Below are 17,123 nucleotides of genomic sequence, written 5' to 3' on the forward strand. Positions count from 1 at the left end.
TCATAAAGAGAGCTTTTGGAAAGTTGGCCTTCATAAATCAAAGTATTGAGTACAAGAATTAGAATGTTACGCTGAAGATGTATGAGACATTGGGGAGGCCTAATTTGGAGTACTATGTGCGGTTCTGTTCACCTACCTATAGGAAAGATATCAATATGATTGAAAAAAGTGCAGAGAAAATTTCCAAGGATTTTGCTGGGACTTGAGGACCTGAATTATAGATAGAGAAAGTTTGAATAGAAGCATAGGAGAATGAGAGAAGATTTGAGAGAGATATACAAAATTATGAGAGATATAGATAGTGTAAATGCAAGCAAGCTTTTTTCATTGAATTTGGGTGATACTAGAACTACTGGTCATGGGTTAAGTGTGAAATATGAAATATTTAAGGAGAACATGGGGGGAATATTATCAGAGAATAGTGTTAGTGTGGAATTAGTAGGCAGATTAAAAGTTTGGCATGGACTAGATGGGCCAAAGGGCTTGCTTCTGTGTGGTGGTGCTCTGTGATTCAATTAGAAGGTTTATCATGCCATTCCCTGTCGCATCATAAAACATAACGTGAGCCTCATCGTGGAAGTAGAAGAGGCCATGCACCGACATGTCAGAATGAGAATGGGAAGTTAAGTTGAAATGTTTGCCCATCAGGAAATCATATCTTTTGCAGTGGATGGAGTGAAGGTGCTCAATGAAGTGGACACCCAATCTACATCAACTAGGTGAGGCTGCACTAGATACAGTAGATGGCCCTGACAGACTTGCAGGTGAAGCACTGAGGCCACGAATGGTGTGAGGCAGGAGGTGCAGCAGCAAATGTACCACTTAGCCCGCTTGCTGGGATGTGCCAGGAGGGAGTTCAGTGGGGAAGGACGAGTGGACAAGGGGGCCACATGGAAAGCAATCCCTATGGAAAGTGGAGAGAGGGGCATAGTGAAAAATGTGCTTACTGGTAGGATCCCATTGTAGATGGCAAAAGTTACAGAGAAGGATGTGCTGTAGAGAAATTGATGTTGGTGCCATCAGGTTGGAGGCTACCCAGATGGAATATGTTGCTCTTCCAACCTGAGTGTGGCCTCATCATAGAGGGAGAGGAGACCATGGGCTGACATGTTGGAAAGAAGTGTGAAGTTGAACCGAAAAGGGCCACCACTTAGTGTGCATTGCTCAAATTTGCAGCATCTGCAGAATCTCGTGTTTATGAAAACACAAAACGATGATATTTTTAAGACCAGCTGAACTACTGTCTCACAGAAAGTAAGAAACTAATATAAAGTAGTTTAGGAAATTAATCATTAACTCATAAAAGCTTTATAACAATCTAGGAGAATAAATAAGCCATCAAAACATCAGTATTCCAAAGGCACATGGTGGATCCCTAATTAAATCATTATTTTAAATGTTTCTTCCGGAAGGTTTTAAGATCTCTTGAGGATAAATTTAATCTTGGTCAATTAAATATAAGAAGAGATAGTCCTTTCTAGCCCATTTTACTCTCTGCTTGACCACACATGATATGTATCAGCCCTAGTTCATTTTTCCACCGAATGCTAGCCTGTGAAGCAAAAGTATTGAATTAATGTAGAGTTATTTGCTATTGGTAAACAATAAAGTGCAAGAGTTTCCTCACTTCCAAATATTCAATTAAATGAATACATGCACTAAGTAGTAAATCTGCAGTTAAATTTACTTCCTAAAGAGAATATGCACATCTATCTCATTTACTTTTTCCTCTTCTAGATATTGATGAATGTGCATCTTCCAGACCTCTGTGCCCTCCTCTGAGGAGATGTGTCAACACATTTGGCAGTTATTTCTGCAAATGCCGAAGTGGCTATGAGCTTAAATACATCGATGGCAAATACAAGTGTTTAGGTATGGATAATGTTGAAGTTTTTCTTAACCAGTTGCACAACAAGCTTACAGTTGTATATTGACAATCATGAGACAAATCGTGATCATTTTGAGCTCCCTGCTCACTTTTCAGGGGTTTATCTTTCGATATAGCCCCTTTATTATTTCACTCAACATTAAATTTGTAGTTGTAAAACCGAACTAGCAAGCTATAAAGTAGTTGAAGTTCCCGACTACTGATACAGGTTGGTTAGTAATCAGAAGGAAGAACTCAAGCTAATTTCTATTTCCTCCCTAAGGCTTTGTTGTTCTTAGTCAGAATTCCAGGATTAGAATAATTCTGGAATGTCAGACTATATGACTCAATGACATCATGCTTTTACCAATAGAGTACCTTACTTCTTTTGAAGTGGTCTGATGACAGATGTGTTTCTTTTGACAGATATCGATGAGTGTGCTGCCAGTACACACACATGCAGTCCACATGCAGACTGCCATAACACTCAAGGCTCCTTTAAGTGTAAATGTAAGCGGGGATTCAGAGGCAGTGGCTTTCAGTGTTCCGGTAAGCATTAGTAATTATTATAATAGTGCATCCACATGAGGAGCTTCATGTGCTGGGAAGACAGATAATGAAAGCACAAGTTCACCCTTAATGGAAATGTCCTTAATAAATTGCACAGTACAAAGGCACAGCCGATAAAGCTGCTGCCTCACAACACCAAAGACCCAGGTTCAGTCCTTGGATGCTGTCTGCATGGATTTCCCTGTTTCAGTGTTTCTATTTCCACCCACCCCCAAAGGTATGCAGCTTAGTAGGTTAGTTGTCCTTAGTGACTAAATCTGGGGAGAGCTGTTGAGAGTATAGGGTGAATAAAATGGGATTAATGTGGAAGTACTCTAATGGTTGGCGGATTGTCAGTATGTACTTAGTGGGCCGAATGGCCTGTTGTGGTGCTATATCTCTCTGTGGCTGTATGACTATAAATGCAATTAACATAATTATTCAAAGGTATCATATTATAGGTAAAATTGTAGCTGATTCAGATACATGGGAACAGTTACAGAGATATATAACCTTTGTAATTATATAAATTAATATAGGAAGCATCTGTTCAACCAAAAGTTAAAATACCCTTTATGCATTTTATTCAGCTTTCTTGATTAAGAAATGTTGTCTTCCGGGAGTTCATCTGTTTCACAAATCAAGGAATGCCTGAATATGTAGTTGGATGATAACCTAAACTATATTTCTCTAACAGCTTTAACATAGTAAAATTGCTAAAGGCATTTTAAAGGAGTGTTAGTAAACAAATATTAGCATAGACTATCTGAAAAAAAAGGCATCAAAACAAATGCCCAAAAGCTTAACCTATGCTCTTGAGGAGTGTGTAGAAATTGAAGGGGGAGCAACAGAGACAGACGTTTAGGGAGGGAATTCTAGAGCATAGAGCTCTTGGAAGCAAGAACTCTTTCCTGATGTTCCAGGAATTGAGCACACCGATAGTTTGAAGCCTTACAGTGTTAGTGAAGGTTCTGGACATGACAAGGGTTAATTACGTAGAGAGGGTCAGTTTTTTTTTATGAAGAGGTGTCACAGTGGGTCACAGGAGTGAATAGGTCTCAATGTGCTCGGAATCAGAATCACGTTCATGATTGCTGGCATATGTTATGAGATCTGTTGTACAATACAATATTAAACAAACACTACTAAAGAAGAATAACGAGGTAGTATTCTTCGGTTCGTGGACCGTTCAGAAATCTAATGGCGGATGGAAAGCAGCTGTTCCTAAATTGTTGAGTGTGGGTTATCAGGCTTCTGTACCTCCTCCCCAATGGTAGGAAACTGAAGGGGGCATGTCCCAGATATAGCGAGGGTCTTTAACGATGGATGCTGCCTTCTTGAGGCTCTGCCTCTTGAAGATACTGTCAATGGCGAGGAGGGTTATGTCTGTGATAAGCAACCTTCTGCAGCCTCTTACAATCCCAGAGGCTGCATACTAGACTATGATGCAAACAGTCAGGCTACAGTGCACTGATTGTCTTTGAAAAGAAAAGGAAGGACTTCAGATTAAGCAATTTTTTGAGTGGAACGATAGGAAAAGATTTGAAGACAAAGGGGACAGTACTATTCTTGGGATCAGGAGTGGTCAGCAAGTTAGTAGGCATTCGGTTGTCAGACCAAGTGATAACTTTCATGAACAAGTATGAAAGGAATAAGAAAGAAAATAGTGATGTGTGTGTAGTGCTGGGAGTGACGTTAGTAGTTTGAGCCTGTCACACAGTGAATGGGAGAGTATTTATTTAAATCCCTTCATTGTACCATCTTTCCCCACATCTATAGCCTCTGCTGGCCCTTCAACACCTGCCCATTGAAGCCTCCACACTTGCAACTCTGACCTCATCTCTATCATCTTACATTGTACAGCAATTAGTGCCCAAGCCTTCAACCTCTGCACCTCCTCCCCCTCTTCATTTAAAGCCAATATCAAGAACCACTTCGTTGCCACACAGTTTGGTTATCCCTTCCAACTTAACTCTTTAGTCTCAGTAACCTATTTTAATGGATGAGTTTTCTCCTTAAACACTTTCTAGAAGGCAGGTACTGTACTATATAAGTGCAGTCTTCTGCTCCATTTTAATAAATGCCCTTACTAAATGCCAGTGGTAAGTTTAATAATCATAGTTCATGTATAAAGTTTTTAACTATCTAGCCTTAGAATTAATCTTGCTTGAACAACTCAAAATTATGCCAATTATCTATTCACATGATTATGCTGATCATGCTTTGTAGTCTTAAAGTCTCTTGATAATTCCCTTTATACTTGAAATGCTTGTGTTAAAATTATTGACATATTTGCCCCAGTTAAGAACCAGTAAAAGTCCTGAGGTTAAAAGAATTTTCTGTATTAGAAAAGGTTAGTGTGTATAATTCATTTTGCACATATCACACAAGTGCTGTAATACTTACTGTATTCTAATGTATTTTCAGAAAAGAATATTAGACACATTGTAGCTCTCTTAATGCCTCTCAACCAAATGGATTAAAATTTTGTCCAGCAATTGTACTGAAAAAGCAATCAATCCGATGAAAACTGGATTCATCTGCTTTGGAGGAACTCAGCAGGTCCAGCAGCATCTGTGGAAATTGGTGACGTTTTGGTCAATGTCCTGTTTCAGGGCTGGGAGTGGAGAAGTCAGACGGCCAGCATGGGGGGGGGCGGCGGGGTGGTGACAAGAAAGCACTCTGAGGTAATTGGTGGACTGAGGAGGGGTGTAAGATGACAGGCAAGCAGTGCCAGGTAGGGGAGGTGAGTGAGTTGGTGTTGAAAGACTGCGGTAGGTGAATAACAAGAAAGGCAGACAAAGAGAGGGGGAAAAAAAACAACTGATGGAGCAAGATGCGAAGAAGGGAGCAACACCTTATATTCTACATGGGTAGGCCACAGCCCCATGGTATGTATACTGAGTATTCCAGTTATAAGTAACCCTTCTTTTTTACTTTTTCTGCTCCACCCTTTCTCCACACCCCCTCCCTCTCTTTCTGATCATTAAGTCCTCTCATTTTTGTTCCCCTTCCCACCTTCACCCACTTTTGTCCACTTTCTCCCCTAGGGTCCATCCACCCACTTCACACATCCCTCCTGCCACCCCATACCTGCTTCCAATTATTCTTTCTATTCTACTGGCTTATATGAATCCAGCTTTGGCAGACCTCAGTGTTTCTGTTTATCTCCCTCCAGCGGCTCACTCTCATTTTCACACTCCTCTATCTCCAACTTGCTCCATTACCAATTCTTTTTCCTCTCTCTTTGTCTGCCCCCCGCCAACCTATCATTCACCTAGTGCAGTCTTCCAACCGCTCCCACTCACCACCCCTACCTGGCATCTTACATCCCTACTCAGTTCACCAATCACCTCAGAATCCTTTCTTGCCTTTCCACTCTCAGTCCCAGTGCAAGGTTCAGACCCGACAAACATCAACAACTCCTTTCCTTCCACAGATGCTGCTCAACCCGCTGAGTTCTTCCAGCAGATTATTTATTCCTCCCGATTACAGCATCCGCAGTCTCTGGTGTCTTCATTGATCTGCTGTGTTTCTACGATATTCAGTCTGGGCTGTATAGTACATACTTCATTCATGTTTGGAGGGTGAGGACTGTGGGACTTCGAGCGACATTCGTTAAGGGCTTCAGTCAGTGACTCATACGAACAAAACTGATCGTAACTACAGTAAAATGCAGATCTGATCAGAGATTGGACATTTATGAAACAGGTAATGCAAAAATCAGGTCCCACAGAAATGAGCCCTTTTGAGTATTCATAAGACAATCTAGGAGACCTTTACAACAACTTTTAAAATCATTTTTTCAGAATACATGATGTCATGGCCAAGACCAGCATTATTATCTACTCCCAAATGGCCTTGGTAAACCACCTTCTTCAACTGCTGCTGAAGGTTTTGCTCATAATTTTCAGTAAAATGCAGGTTGCCTATGATGCATCTTTAGTGGTTCAGCTTCTTGGAAGATTTGCTGCATTAATCCAACCAACTAGAAATTAACTATTCCTTCAACCTTGCTCTGAATCTGTTTCCGGGGTATATAAACTAAATACTGCAGTAAGTTAACAAGCATGTTTTTTTTTATAGTCAAACCTTTCTTGCAAGGAAACTTGGAAGGAGAGCAGGGCAGCACTGACGAAATCCTCAATGGTGAGAAACTAATTCAAATACTGCAGTCTTTTAAATTCCTCCACATATGCCACAACTATTTATAGTCATTGCCTCAGCCAAATGGCTGTGGTTTTACTACCGCTTTGAACTATTCTTCCAAGCTTAATTATATTTCTTGCATAAAGTCGCACAGGTCACATTAATCTACTCCAAGGGAATGCTTGTGGCTCAGACTTCATAGTTGCCCTTTGTACAGATTCTGAAGTGTTTAAAGTGAATTCAGGAGCAATCATCTGTGGAAAAATGGGCAATATCTTTTCATATATGTTTCAGATGCATTTCCCATATTAGAGTCATGGAGCAATACAACACAAAAACAGGTCCTTCAGCCCATCTAGATTATGCCAAACTTTTATTCTGCCTAGTCCCATTGACCCGCACTTGGACCCTAGCTCTCTGTACCATCCAATCTATGTACTTATCCAACCTTCTCTTAAATGTTGCAATTGAACTCATATGGCTATATTCACGGGTATTCTTGTATGGTTGAATGATAATTAAACTTGATATCCACCACTTCCTCTTACAGTTCTTTCCACATTTGTACCACCATCTGAGTAGTTATTGTACAGCACAGAACTCGCTGAGTATGAGGCAAACATCAGTCACCTACTTACATAAAATCTATAGTAATCCCAGATTATTTTATTCACATTTCCATCAACCACAATCTCACAACACCACTTCCCTCCCTCACCCAACCTCACCCTTCCCTAGATGCCATCTATTTACTTACACTCCAGGGCTAATTTACTCCAATTAACATACCAATACTTAATGAGTCCTCTCTTTGAAACTGGAGTTAGATTCAGATCCCATCAGGACAAATGGTGCAGGATCCACACATTGAAAGTAGAACTGGGTCAATTTTACACAAAGTGGAAATTTAGGCCTCTGCTGGTGATTCTGTGTAGTAGACCACAGAACAAGTAATGTTCTTAAAACTAAATCATTATTCATTCTGTACCATTATTCTTAATTTTGCAATCAGGATAAAAAACATTTTTGTAGTTCAATCAAAAATGTACTTCGTACAATAGTATAACCAATGTGTGTTCTGTCGTTTGGCCACAGTTTTAAATCCAGAAGTAAACTCTCAATGGTCAGCAATAACCCAAACCACTTTAGTGCTGGTAGCAGGATTTCGTTTTAACTTTTAAAAGGTCTTTGGTAACTGAGAAGTATGGTCCTTAATTTGCAGAGATGTTTTACTAATGCACCAGAAAGTATGGATAGGCCATAATTTCTATGAGAGAATTACCTGTCCTCTTTTGGTGAGAATATTACAGTGCACATGTTAATATTTATAAACCAACCAAGATGTATGCACCCTGGGCTTCTACAGTACCTCTTTTTGTATTCAGGACACATGGTCCCACTGTGTGCATGGCTTGCTGTCATACCACAGAGGTAGCCACACCAGCTGTGTGCTGAGATCCATTTAGCTGCTGTCCAAATTTGGTATGAGTAGATGTAGAGACATGTTCCCAGTATTTCCCATGGAGTCATAGAGCACTATAGCACAGAAACAGGCCCTTTGGGCATCTAGACCATGTTTCCTGACTGGTCTCATCTACCCATAACCCTCCATACCTCTCTCAGTCACGTACATATCTAAACTTCCTTAAATGTTCAAATTGATCCCTTATCCACCACATTCACTGGCAGCATGTTCCATACTCGCACTGCCCTCTTAGTGAAGAAGTTCTCCCTTAGGTTTCCTTTAAATATTTAATTTTTCATCCTAAACCTTGACTCTAGCTCTAGTCTCCCCAACCTGAGAGGGTACAGCCTAGTCCATCACAGATGAAACCCTCCCCACCATTTAGCACATCCACACGGAGCGCTGCTGCAAGAAAGCAGCATCCATCATCAAGGGCCCCAACAGCCAGGCAATGCTCTCTTCTCACTGCTGCCATCAGGAAGAAGCACAGGAGCCTCGGGACTCACACCAGCAAGATCAGGAACAATTATTACCCCTCAGCCATCAAGCTCTTGAACCACAGTGGATAACTTCACTCAACTTCACTTGCCCCATCATTGTTCCCATAATCTATGAACCCACTTTCAAGGACTCTTCATCTCATGTCCTCAATATTTATTGCTTATTATTTTCCTTTTTGTATTTGCACAGTGTTGTCTTTTGCTCATTGGTTGTCTATCTGTCCACTTAGGGTGTGATCTTTTATTGATTCTATTTTGTTTCTTGGAATGCCCACAAGAAAATGAATCTCAGGATTGTATATGATGACATATATGTTCTTTGATAATAAATTTACTTTGAACTTTGAAAAGTCTGTGTGTACCCTATCTATACCCCTCACAATTTTGTATACTTTTATAAGATCTCCCCTTATTCTCCTATGCTCCAGGAATATAGTCCTAACCCATTCAAACTTTCCATTAAACTCTGGTCTGAAAGTCTTGACAAAATCCTTGTAGATTTTCTCTGCACTCTTTCAAGTTTATTGCTATCTTCCCCGAAGGTAGGTGACCAGAAATGTGCACGATACTCTAAATCAGCCTCACCAATGTCTTCAAAGAATTTTATCATAGTTTCAAACAGTGCATAAAACCATCTCAGACAGTTGCTTTTTGAGAGCTATCTAACTTCTATGTGCAACAGCAAGCATTCAAACTGTTCATCATTCTCAATACAAAGCCCTCAAAATATTTGAGAATTGAGAGCATGGGATTTCATTTTATTTACTGCTGTGACAACAGTATTTAATGATTTGTGTAGCTGATCATGTGAGTTTTTTGCAACAAGATGTTGTCTGTGAACTACACAGTGAATGGTAAATATGTTAGGTACAGCTTTATTCGAGAAAGCAACAAACCCACAGTGGCATTCTGTCATTGATGCTGCCCCACCTGTTGCACAAACAAGCATATTGGTGAGCAGAATGTCCTTCTCTTTGAAAAATAGCTCAACAACCCAAAATATTGACTGCCCCTTTATATCTATTTCTAGTCCCCTTGTAAATACCAACTCTTGAACTATGCAGTCATCTTTTATGAAACAAGCAAAACCAAGAAGCAAAGATTCATTGCCTGGCAAAGTTGATTCATCCAAATGCAGAGCAAATTCTAAATATGTTAAAAAATGTGTCTTCCACATTCTCAGACATTTCATCTACATTTGTATTTGCCTTTGAAGAGAGTTGTCGCTGAATGGAGTTGTTTTAATTATTTTGTCTGGTGACTTATGCAAAACCATACTCAGAACCTCCCTTACTGCTGGCAGAGTCTCCAATTTTATGGGGCCTGCTGTACCTAATAAAATGGCCACTGCCTGTATGTTCAAGCTCTTGTGCTGCTGCAGCCCACCCACTTCACAGTCCAATGTGCTATGCATTCAGAGATGCTCTTCTGCACACCACCATTGTAACGTGTGGCCATCTGAGTTACAGTTGCCTTCCTGTCAGCTTGAACCAGTCTGCCCATTCTTCTGTTGTCTCTTTCATTAATAAGGGATTTTTGCCCACAGAAATGCCACACGCTGGATTTTATTTTTGTTTTTCACACCATTCTCTGCAAACTATAGAGACTAGTGTGTGTGAAAATCCCAGATCAGCAGTTTCTGAGATACCCAAACCACCCCGTCTGGTAACAACAGTCGATCCACGGTCAAAGTCACTTAGATCACATTCCTTCCCCATTCTGATGTTTGGTCTGAACAACAACTGAATCGCTTGCCCACATTTGCATGCTTTTATGCATTGAGTTGCTGCCACTTGATTGGCTGATTAGATATTTACATTAACGAGCAAGTGCACTGTGTACCTTATAAAGTGGCCACTGAGTGACTATTTGGAAAGCACATTTTCCAGAACCACAAAGCATATTTCAATTGAGTTCCAAGGGAGATTGTTACAGTTTTGTTTTGTCTATTACCATTTCCATCTGTGAATGTTGCAAATATTATGTCAGAAAACTATCTTTCTGCTTTTGATTTATGAGCAGATGAAGACAAGCAGAGAAAGGTTCAGTAGATGTCACAGAGCTGGAAGTGTGTAGTCATGTATGAGACAGATCTGTAGTCAGAAGTTTATGCTAGGTTCAGATATTACTCCAACTCTGCAAATAATTCATCATAGTTTCAGAAATTTGTCAGAAGGAGGAATAGAGGCAATGGCTAAGGAGGCACTTTTGTTGCTGGGTCCAACAACAACTGCTTTCCCATAATGTAACTGAAGAACATAACTATTCAACTTTTCCTGGATGCTTGACAAGCATTCTGACTTCTAATGAGAGTTAACAAGGTAAAGATAGGTATTGTCCAAGTATATGTGGCAACTAAAGCTACATGCTCAACTGATGTTGTTGAATAGCAAGGAAATTAGAATTAGGGAGGAGGCCAAGGTCTCTGAAGATACCAGACTTGATGGTGCAGAAGTGGGAGAAAGAACTATTACTGGTGATTTGCCTTGACTACATTGACAGTTATGGAACCACATAAATACAGTTGTATTCTGCTGGAATACAATGGATGAAATGGCCAACCATGTTAAATACTGAGAGGCTGAGATTGGACAGATTACCATGATGCAAGGTTTCAATGCTGACTTCATTTGTAGCTCTTTTTGTACTCTGGCACGGAAGAAACTCCTGACTAAAGAGCCTCAGACAAACAATCTTTGGTAGGCTACAGAATACCCAAAGACTCTGAAGAGCAATGGTGATGAGGTAAAATAGTAATTAGCAAGAATGAAAGAGTCAGTGGATTTTTGTTTACCCAAGGAAAGAGCAAGGGTAGAACTAGAAGTACAAGACCAATATTACCAGGGTCAGGAAGGGAAGTCAGAAGTTTACTCCGTATGGGATCAAGTGAGCAGGAGGTGGACTAGATGAGCTCACAGAGAACATGAGAGGGGAAGATAACTTATGAAAGAAGTAAGTTCATGGCCAGACCTAGCATCCAACAGAAGTTACCACCTTATGGAAGGAAAAAACAGAAACAAAAATCAGAGCTTTGTTGATAGTGTTGATGAAAATAAGGGTGTTGTTCTTGATTACAGGGGACTAAAGAGGGAGGAATTAAGAAAAACACACAAAAATGCTTTCAACATTTAGCAGGTCCAGCAGTATTCAAGAAATAGTCTTTGATTTAAAAGGTTAATATTGTTTCCCTTGCCATGGGTGCTACTGGATCTGCTGGGTGTTCCCAGAATTTTATAGAGTCATAAGAACACTACAGCACAAAAACAAGCCCTTCGGCCCATCTAGTCTGCTTCGAACTATTAATCTGTGTAATCCCATCGACCTGCGCCTGGACCATAGTCCTCCATACCTCTTCCATCCATGTATCTATCCAAATTTCTCTTAAACATTGAAATACTCTCACCACACTCTGAATGAAGAAGTTCCCCCTCATGTTCCTCTGCAATATTTCACCTTTCAACCTGCATCCATGACATCTAGTTATAGTCTCACCCAACCTCAGTGGAAAAAGCCTGCCTACATTTACTCTATCTATACATCCCATAATTTTGTATATCTCTATCAAATCTCCTATTCAACCTTACCTTATAACTCAGTTCCTCAAGTCCAGGTAACATCATTGTAAATTTTCTCTACACTCTTACAATCTTATGATATCCTTCCTGTAGACAGGTGACCAGAAATACACACAATACTCCAAATTAAAAGTCACCAACATTTTATACAACTTCAACATAACATCCTAACTTCTGTATGAGGTACTTTGATTTATAAAGGCCAATGTGTCAAAACCTTGCTTTACAACCTTATCTATGTACCTGTGACGCTATTTTCAAGGAACTATGGATCTGTATTCCCAGATCCCTGTTCTATCGCATTCCTCAGTACCCTACTACTCACCATGTAAGTCCTATCCTGATTTGTCCTCCCAAAGTGCAACACCTCCCACCTGTCTGCATTAAATTCCATCTGCCATTTTTCAGCTCATTTTTCCAGCTGGTTCAGATCCCACTGAAGGTTTGATAGCCTTCCCTGCTGTCCACTGCACCCCCAATCTTGGTGTCATCCTCAAATTTGTTGATCCAGTTTACCACATTATCATCTAGATTGTTGATATAGATGACAGACAACAAAGGACCCAGCACCAGCCCTTGCTGCAGTCCACTAGTCACAGGCTGCAATCTGAGACTTACTTAATCACTGCCTGTTACATCATTGGCTTTTAGGGCAACAGTGAAGGTCCTCCATCTCTGTCTGTCCACACTATCACACACAGATAAAGAAGGATTCTTCGTTGCTGTTTCCGTAACAATTTTGTTTTGACCAGTCAGGGTTGTTGGCCCTGAACTGAACCCCCGAACCTGGAGGATTGGTGGAACGTTCTTAGCCTGACTTCTACCCTTTGACCTGTTTGGCATGGATGTCCCAACCAAGAGCCAAAGCAAAAGGCTCTGACTCTAGTCAACATAGTTCTCCAGGTCATTGACGCATGCAAGCCTCCAAACCTTAAAAGGCTTTGTCAAGGCTATGGTCCTCTTGGAGGACCAGTCCAAGAGGCAAACACTCTCTGGTTTCTTCGGTGGAGCCAATGTCTAATCCAGTTTATTACCTCATCTTGAATGTCAAGCAGCTGAACCTTTTTGACCAACTTCCCATGCAGGATCTATTTTTATTTCCAATATTCACAGTTTTTTTGTATTTCCATCAACATGCAAGGGTGATTTGCACCAAATGTAGATAATATGGCATATTGCTCTCTCTCTCTTTCTCTATGTCAGCTGTTCCTGAAATCCCTTACAAAGAAACACCTGTGATTCTGGGAGGAAGCAGGATTAATGGAAGGAAGAGTGAAGTGATAAAGAATGCCATCCCTCAGCCTGCATCTACTCCTCCATCTCTGGATCGTCTCCAACCTTTTGACTATGAGGATGGTGTTTACATTGGGAGCTACGATGAGAAAGAGCTTGATGAGGGCTATAATGGCAATGAAGATAAGGTTGAGAATTACATCGACTCAGAGGAACTAACTCCCAGAGGGGACGTGTTTGGTAAGTGAAGTTTCTTTCACGTGGCATCTAAGGTATGCGAAGTGAAAAGGTAAATGTAAAACAAGTGCTGATGAAGTTTGTTTTGTGGCTACCTGGAGAAGATGAATATCAGAGTTGAATATGATACAGGCTTTGATAATAGATGAACCTTTGAACCTTTGACTTTTATGTTTTACAACGATGGGAATACCAAGTATAATGGAATATTAAAGCTCTTCTGAGACAGCATTTGAAAAAAGAGTTTTACCCATCTTGGCATTTCACTCTGCAGTAACCAAGCAGGTTTTTACCATAATGATTCTACTACATATTAGCAAATGGAAACTTATGTTAAGTAACTTTAACCATAGGGAAAACTTAAGTAGTTAATCCGCAGTGGCACTGCAGATACTGCCGCTCTAGTGACTTAGGTTCTATCCTGACGTCTTGTGCTGTCTGTGTAGGTTTGCATGTTCCCCGTCTAACCTTGTAATTGTCTCTGGTGCACCCAAGCTTCCTCTCACATCCCAGGGATACTGGTTGTTAGATGAATTGAGTGCAGTACACTACCCCTGGTTTCCATAGCTGGTGGGCGAATCTGGGGTGTGTTGGTCGGCATTCATGAGAAAATAAGTTACAGGGAAATGAGACAGAGGATGAGATGGAAAGGATAGCACTGAGAACCAGAATAGAGTGGTGGGTTTCCTCCTAACTCATAAGGGAATAGCAGAAATATGGAATAATAAATGGGCAAGGTAACACAGTAGAAAGACCTAAACAGTATTATGAGCCCTCCAAGAGGACCATAACCTTGTCATAGGGTTCAGAGGTCTGCATGCCTCAATGACCCAGAGAGCTATGTTGGCTGGAATCAGGGCTTTATGCTTTGGATTTTGGTTGGGTCACCCACGCCAAGCAGGTCAAAGGGTAGAGGTCAAACTAAGACTGGTCCGTTGGTCCTCCAGATTCGGGGATTCAACTCAGGGCTAACGACCTGACTGGTAAAACAGAACTGTTACAAAAGCAGCAATGAAGACTGCTTCTACATCTGAGTGTGACAGTATTCCTGAGTCTCCACCTGGAACCTACATGACTGACAGTACCGTGCAGACACAACAGGAGCATTCCCGTGCAGGAGCTTGAGAAAGCAGCAAGTTTTTCCACAAAGTCACTGATTGGAGTACTGTGTAGATGCAACAGGAGCGTTCCTGGGAAGGTCTGACCAAGAGCTTGAAAAGGCAACAAGTTTTTCGACGGGTTTCATTGATTGGAGTACTCGAGGAAAGGAGATCTTAGATTGGGTGTTGTGTAATACTCCAGAGCTTATTAGGAAGCTTAACGTAAAGGAACCTTGGGAGGCAGTGATCATAATATGATTGAATTCATACTGCAACTTGAGAGGGAGAAGCATAAGTCACATGTATCAGTATCGCAATGGAGTAAAGGGAAATACAGAGACATGAGAGAGGAGCTTGCCCAGGTGGATTGGAGGAGCATACTGGTGAGAATGATGGCAGAGCTGAGATTGAAGTTTTTGGGAACAGTTCACGAGGTGTAGGATAGCTATGTCCCACAGAAGAAGTTGATCTTAAATGGCAGGGGTAAGCAACAGTGGCTGACAAGGACAGTTAAGGATTGCATAAAAGTCAAGGAAAGGTCTATAAGATAGCAAAAGTGAGTGGAAAGTTGGATGATTGGGAAGCTTTTAAAATCCAAGAAAAAGCAACTGAGAAAGCAATAAGAAGGGAAAAGATGAAATTTGAGGGAAGATTAACCAATAATATAAAGCAGGATACCAAAATTTTTTTCAGTTATATAAAGAGTAAAAGGGAGGTGAGAGTTGATATTGGACCACTGGAAAATTATGCTGGTGAGGTAGTAATGAGGGACAAAGAAACAGCAGATGAACTTAATAGGTGCTTTGCATCTGTCTTCAGTATGGAAGACACTAGCAGTGTGCCAGAGGTCTGTGAGTGTCAGGGAGCAGGAGAGAGTGCCATTGTTTTTACAAAGGGAAAAAAGTGCTAGGTAAACTCAAAGGTTTTAATTCACCTGGGCCAGATGGACTACATCCCAGAGTCCTGAGAGAGTTGCTGAAGAGATAATGGATGCATTAGTCATGATCATTTAATAACCATTTGATTCTGTCATGTTTCCAGAGGACAGGAACGTTGCAAGTGTCACTCCACTCTTTAAGGGAGGAAGGCAAAAGAACAGAAATCACAGGCCAGTTTGCCTAACCTCAGTGGTTGGGAAAGTGTTGGAGTCCATTATTAAGGATGATGTTTCTTGGTACTTGGAGACTGATGATCAAATAATTTAAAGTCAGCATGGTTTCTGTGAAGGGAAATCTTGCCTGACAAATCTGTTAGACTTCTTCAAGGAGGTAACAAGCAGGTGGACAAAGGAGAGGCAGCGAATGTCATTTATTTGTATTTTCAGAAGGCATTTGATAAGGTGGCACACATGAGGCTGCTTAACAAGGTAGAATCCTATGGCCTTGCAAGAAAGATATCGGCATGGATAGAGGATTGGCTGATAGCCAGGAAGCAGTGAGTGGGAACAAAAGGGTCCATTTCTGGTTGGCTGCCAGTGACTAGTGGTATTCCTCAGGAGTCAGTATTGAGGCCACTACTTTCACATTGTTTGTCAGATTTGGATACTGGAATTGATGGCTTCGTTGCAAAGTTTGCAGATGATACAAAGATAGGTGGAGGGGTACGTAGTGCTGAGGAAGCAATGTGATTACAGCAGGACTTAGACAAATTGGAAGAATGGGCAAAAAAGTAGCAGATGGAATACAGTGCTGGGAAATGCATGATAATGCATTTTGATAAAATGAACAATACTGCAGACTGTTATATTAAAGGGGAAAAGTTTCAAACATCAGTGGTGCAGAGAGAATTGGGAGTCCTCGTGCAAGACTGCAAGAAGGTTAATTTACAGGTTGAGTCTATGGTAAAGAAATCAAATGCAATATTTCAAGGAGAATAGAATATAAAAGCAAGGAGATAATGCTGAGCCTTTATAAGACACTAGCCAGGTTGCTCTTGGAGTATTATCAACAGTTTTGGGCCACATATCTCAGAAAGGATGTGTTGTCATTGGAAAGAGTCCAGAGGTGGTTCACATGGATGATTCTAGGAATGAAGGGGTTAACATGTGAGGGGCATTTGTCAGCATTGGGCCTGTACTCACTGGAATTTAGAAGAATGTGGGGGGGGGGCGGATCTCATTGAAACCTACTGAATGTTGAAAGGACTAGATAGGGTTGATATGGAGAGGATGTTTCCTATGGTGGGGGTATCCAGAACTAGTAAGCACAGCCTCAAAATTGAGGGTCAACCCTTTAGAACAGAGATAAGAAGGAATTTTTTGGCAGAGAGTAGCAAATCTGTGGAATGCTCTGCCACAGACTGCGGAGGATGCCAAGTCCATAGGTATATTTAAGGCAGAAGCTGATGGTTTCTGATTGGTCAGGGCACCAAAGGATATGGAGAGAAGGCAAGAGTATGGGGTTGAGTGGGATCCGGGATCAGCCATGATGTAATGATGGAGCAGACTTG

The 17,123-nt window shown here is 41.0% G+C and overlaps 1 protein-coding gene across 1 annotated transcript in view; it reads left to right on the top strand.

The window, feature by feature from the left end:
- The window catches only part of egfl6 (EGF-like-domain, multiple 6), an 81,342-nt gene that overhangs the window by 35,040 nt on the left and 29,179 nt on the right, over positions 1-17,123 (top strand). The window contains exons 6-9 of the mRNA XM_063049927.1: positions 1,738-1,872; positions 2,294-2,416; positions 6,503-6,565; positions 13,309-13,578. Of these exons, the coding sequence (XP_062905997.1) occupies positions 1,738-1,872; positions 2,294-2,416; positions 6,503-6,565; positions 13,309-13,578 (591 nt within the window). The remainder of the gene's footprint in view (positions 1-1,737; positions 1,873-2,293; positions 2,417-6,502; positions 6,566-13,308; positions 13,579-17,123) is intronic.

This window comes from Mobula hypostoma, chromosome 6 (assembly GCF_963921235.1).
Source record: "Mobula hypostoma chromosome 6, sMobHyp1.1, whole genome shotgun sequence".
In the NCBI taxonomy this organism is placed as follows: domain Eukaryota; kingdom Metazoa; phylum Chordata; class Chondrichthyes; order Myliobatiformes; family Myliobatidae; genus Mobula; species Mobula hypostoma.